General features: G+C 37.5%; 1 protein-coding gene across 1 annotated transcript; it reads right to left on the bottom strand.

Annotated features, from left to right (window-relative positions):
• Nucleotides 1–791: 791 nt before the first annotated feature.
• Nucleotides 792–3,433, bottom strand: LOC119588904. Its single transcript, XM_037937527.1, has 2 exons — nucleotides 3,417–3,433; nucleotides 792–1,712 (listed from the first exon to the last, which is right to left on the bottom strand). Exon 2 carries the CDS (start codon nucleotides 1,710–1,712, stop codon nucleotides 1,047–1,049), a length of 666 nt encoding a protein of 221 aa, XP_037793455.1. The 5' UTR covers nucleotides 3,417–3,433; the 3' UTR covers nucleotides 792–1,046.
• Nucleotides 3,434–5,458: the final 2,025 nt, after the last annotated feature.

The following is a 5,458-nucleotide window of genomic DNA, read 5'->3' as shown; positions in this document are numbered from 1 at the left end:
AATAATATCATTATCTTTTTCACGTCTTTTTATATATGTGCATAATATAATAATATGATAATAATAATAATAATATACATAATAATAATAATAATAATAATAACAATAATAATGATAATACTAATAATGAGGATAAATGTAGTAGCAATAACAACAACAACAACAATAATAATAATAATGATAACAATGATAATGATAATATAATAATAATAATAATGGTGATAATGATAATCATACTACTACTACTACTAATGATAATAGTTGATAATTATCATTACCATTATTAGCATTATTGTTTTTGTTATCATTATTATCATCACTGTTATTGTTATTATCATTATCCTTACCATTATAAATATTATTATTTCTATTATATCCATTATTATTGTTGTTATTTCTATTATATTTTTTTCCTTATTTCTATTATACTCATTATTATTGTTGCTGTTATTACATGTTACTGTGTTTGCGTTTGTGTTTATACTCGCAAACACACCAACCTACACACAAAGACACAAACACAAACTCCTCACACACGCATTCATACATTCACGCACTCTCTCATTTAATCTTTCCCACATTTTCTCTCTATATATGAATATAGATGTATAGCGGGGAAAATAATACTTGCATTTCAAAAGAACCACATTCATTACCGTTTTACACACACATACATGTGCACCCACTCACTTTCAGAGCCACTCAACCCCGCGCATATATACATGGGTTTCGTGATGAAGATTTTATTATAAGAAAACTTATATCACTGAAAGGATAATAAGAATAACAACTGATATCGACAATATATTTCTATGAATATATTGTCCTAACACATAGCTATCGATCTTAGGCAATATTGTAAATTGATTATTCCATAATTAGAGACACCAGTTCATCCATGGACATTTTGTTATTTCGAGGCTTATCCCGGGGCATTCCGTTATCAAGGAGCATTTCATCAAGCAGAGGCAGATTAGCTTGCAGGGACAATTAGTGGCCAATTCTTCGACATAGTCGACAATGGGTTGGTCTTCGTCCAAGATTTGTTATTCCTGTCGGGGCTCCTCATCGACAGGCCGTTCCTCGCCTATGGGCGGAGTGGCACTGAAGTCCTCCTCGCGCTCAACGTCTTCTCGGAAGAGGTCAGAGGCGCAGCCCCAGACTCTCCGAAGAAGGCCACTCAGCTGCTCTTCCTTGAGGGAACATTTGGGGAAGAGTCCGTTGCAGACGGACGGGTCGCGGGTCTTCGTGCCGACGTCCGTGGCGTAGACGAAGGCGGCGTTGTAGGAGGACATGGTCTCGGTGTTGTTGGAGAACATGTCGACGAGGAGGTTCTCCTCTGGCGTGAGGCTGGAGTGACTCCTGGTTTGGAGGTGGCAGAGCATCTTGAGGATGCATCCGTCGGGGTCGAGCTGCCCCACGGTGGACAGGAGCAGGTTCTTGCCTTCATCAGCGTCTTCTTCGGTGTCGGGATCGACGGAGCGGCCGTAGCGATAGTGCCTTCTCCCGTTATAGCCTCCGTGATAGTGAGAACGGCCGTGGTAGTGTCCCCTGTTGTAACGTTGGTGACGCCCCACTGCGTAACCGACCAGCGCCGCGCCCTTTAGAACCGCCAAGCCACCCACTAAGCCACCAATGGACAGAGTGGCTTCGCAGGACGCAATGGCCCAACACACCAGCAGGAGCGCCAGAGGAAGGTTTCGTGCCTGCATCTGCCGAAGGAGAATGAAACTATTTGTTGCGTTTTATTTCTAAGCCTCGGTACCTGTGAGTGTGAGAGTGCTTGTGCAAGCCCACATGTGTGGGTGTGCAAAGGTGTGCATGTCTTTAATGTATTATATATATATATGTTTATTTCTTTGGATAGGGTATGAGGGTGTGTACATTTGGGCAGTAGGTATTTGAGAAGAAAAACATTTAATGGAGATATGGACCGTGAAAATCCTAACTGAAAAAGAAAGAAGAAGAAGAAAAAAATGTTGCAGACCTTCAGAATTCAACTTAAATTGTGACTGTGGAAATACAGAAGGAAGGCGAACTATATAACGTTTGCAGTGGTGGAGGTAGTGATGATGAGGATTGGAAGGATTTATGTTAGTTTATGATGTATTTTATGAATAATTAATATATTATCATATAATTATGATAAAACAATGATATTAATGAGTGTAGTGGTAATAATATAAAATACAATGATACTAATTTTAACAGATAGAGATATTTGCACTTAATAATAATGATGACGAATGTATCAAAATGATACCAATGATAACACCGACTATTCGCGAAATGCGACGAAGTGGCATAAACACTGGAAAGTTTGTTTAAAATCTTAATACTATTTAGAGGTGACGTTGCATAATTCAATTGACGCTAGTTGAAACAAATTAACACAAGAGATACAAGCATTATGTGGATAACTGATTGTAGCTAGGATAGTAAATACATCCCACTAACTCATACGTATAGTTTCTAATGCTACTATACACACATATATGCATATACATACATATATATAATATATATATATATATATATATATATATATATACATACATATACATACATATATATGTATATATGTGTATATATATTTATTTATTTATATATATGTATAACATATATCATCATATTCGGGACTTCGTCGATGCGGTGGTTAACACATATGGCGTTGACATCATGTAGTTACTAGGTCTTTATATATAGTGTGTATACACACACACACACACACACACACATATGTATATATATATGTATATATACATGTGTGTGTGTGTAGAATATATGTAGAATATACATACACATAAACACACATCCAAATATGTTCACACACACACACACACACACACGCACACACACACACACACACACACACACACACACACACACACACACACACACACACACACATATATATATATATATATATATATATATATATATATATATATATATATATGTGTGTGTGTGTGTGTGTGTGTGTGTGTGTGTGTGTGTGTGTGTGTGTGCGTGTGTCTGTGTCCGTGTATGTAATATATATATGCATATATATATATATATATATATATATATATATATATATATATATATATCTCCACATATCTATCTGTCTCTCTCTCTCTCTCTCTCTCTCTCTCTCTCTCTCTCTCTCTTATATATATATATATATATATATATATATATATATATATATATATATATATATATGTATACATACGTATAAGTCGATTATATATGTGCATATACATACATACATACATATGTATGTATGTATGTACACACACACACACACATATATATATACATATATATATGTGTGTGTGTGTGTGAACATATTTGGATATGTGTGTGCGTGTGTAAGCATGAAAAACACATTTTCTTTTAAAGGCGCACAAGATGGCTATGATCGCTCTTACCTTGCCTATGGGACTACACTGCAAGAACTGCTTCGAATGGCGACTCAGTGTCCCATTATATACTCTGTGCTCGACGTTGGCACAGACTGGGAGATGGAGGGGGGAACGGGGGGCGGGGGGGATCTCGGAAACTCCTTAATCCTTCATCCCTTATCACCCCCTTCCTTCCCCTCTTCCTCTCCCCACTTCCCTTTCCCCCACCATTACCCCTCCCCACCTCCCACCAGCCCCCTTGCAATCTTGCAATGGAGTAACAGGCAAGGAATGCAGGAGTGAGGGATGGAAGGAAGGGAGAGGAGGAGGGGGGGCAGAGGGAGAGGGAAGGACAATTATTTGTTTTTGCGTTTCGAGTAAAATGATAATAATGGAATGAGTTCATAAGACCAGGTGTTCTCAGGATATAAATAGTTTCTTTTGTTTTACGGGTGTGTCTATTTGGGTGTTTCTTTGTTTGCTAATTTATGAAGGAGTTGCACCAAAGCCAAACACAGAATTATCAAGTACATTTCAGGAATTCTATTATGCTGTTATGCTCTTTATATTTATTACAACTTGCTGATTTACTGTGGCTACACATTCCTGTTACAAGGTGTTCTGCCTCTACTATACATGTTACGGAATTCATTATTTAGAAGGATAGTAAAGAGGGTGGTTTGGCCAGAAGAGGGCAACAGGGCTAATACAGGTCCAGGGGGAGGGGGGGGGGTGCAACGATTGTTTAAGGGCAGCCCTGTATCCCTTGGCCACCTTTCGGCACACGCACAGCCACACGTGAGAATTTACAAATGGTTGAGTAGATATGTATAGTAGTATGGTTTTATACCCTAGTCAAATATCTGCGTTCGAAATAAAATTTACAAAGGATTTTTTTTGTTCACAAAGAAAAATATACTGCTCTTCATAATTTATTACTTTATTTTTTTTATTTCACTCTCTCTCTCTCTCTCTCATTCTCTCTCTCTCTCTCTCTCTCTCTCTCTCTCTCTCTCTCTCGCTCTTGCTCTCGCTCTCGCTATCTCTCTCTCTATGTGCTATAGAAAAACGGAAAGAAAAGAAAAAAAAAGAGATAGAAAGTAAGAATATATAGTAAAAGAAGGAAGGGAAAGAAGTTGGGAAGAAGACGAGTGAAAAAGAAAAGGATGATAAGATAGAAGTAAAAAAGAACATAAAAGAAGGATCAAAAATCAAGTGGGAAACGAAGGGAAAAAGAAAAAAAAAAAGAAAAAAAAAGAAAAGAAAAGAAAGAAAATGAAGCAAATCGAAGTAATCAATTTTAAAAAATGCGAATAAGGGATAAAAAACAATAAAAAAGACCAGAAATCTACAGCATACGAAGTCAAGAAAAAAAAATCATAATATTAGAGCGATAAGTAGAATCCCACGAATTACTCAGGTTTATTCATTAGGCCATTACCAACCATCCACTCACCTTGCACAGAGCAATTACTCAGGTTCTCCGCGTTCTCGACAATGAGTACACAGGAAGTGGAGGGGGGAGGGGGGTAAAAAAGTAAAAAAATGAATGAAAACAAAGGCGGTCATTAAACTATCTGCGGCCACAACCAACGCGGTAGAAAAGGTCTCAGCCCAGACGTCGGTTGTGTTATGCTGCATGTCGTCTTAAGTACGGAGGAGTTTGTATATGTGGAGGGATATACACTCCACAGACGCGTATTTATATATACTTATTCGGACATATACCCATACACACATATATATATTCAGACACAGACACACGCGCGCGCACAGACACACACAAATGCGCGCACAGATACACACACACACACACACACACACACACACACACACACACACACACACACACACACACACACACATATATATATATAGCATTCCCACACCATCCATCCGTAAACACACACACACATGCTACTAATGGTTTTGATAACAATTGCCTTAATAGCAGTGATAATGATAACGGTCGCCATATACAGTAAAAATAGTAATGGAATTAGGAAACGATATAGATAATAATAACAAAACAAAAATAGAAATGCCAATGAAAATTAAAATGATATTAC

Source organism: Penaeus monodon, chromosome 3 (genome assembly GCF_015228065.2).
Source record: "Penaeus monodon isolate SGIC_2016 chromosome 3, NSTDA_Pmon_1, whole genome shotgun sequence".
In the NCBI taxonomy this organism is placed as follows: domain Eukaryota; kingdom Metazoa; phylum Arthropoda; class Malacostraca; order Decapoda; family Penaeidae; genus Penaeus; species Penaeus monodon.
The sequence above is the reverse complement of the archived record's forward strand: the minus strand, read 5'-3'. Positions and strand labels throughout refer to the sequence as shown.

Bases quoted from the DNA above. Each gene is read 5' to 3' on its own strand.
- LOC119588904 (XM_037937527.1), bottom strand. From the start codon at position 1,712: ATGCAGGCACGAAACCTTCCTCTGGCGCTCCTGCTGGTGTGTTGGGCC.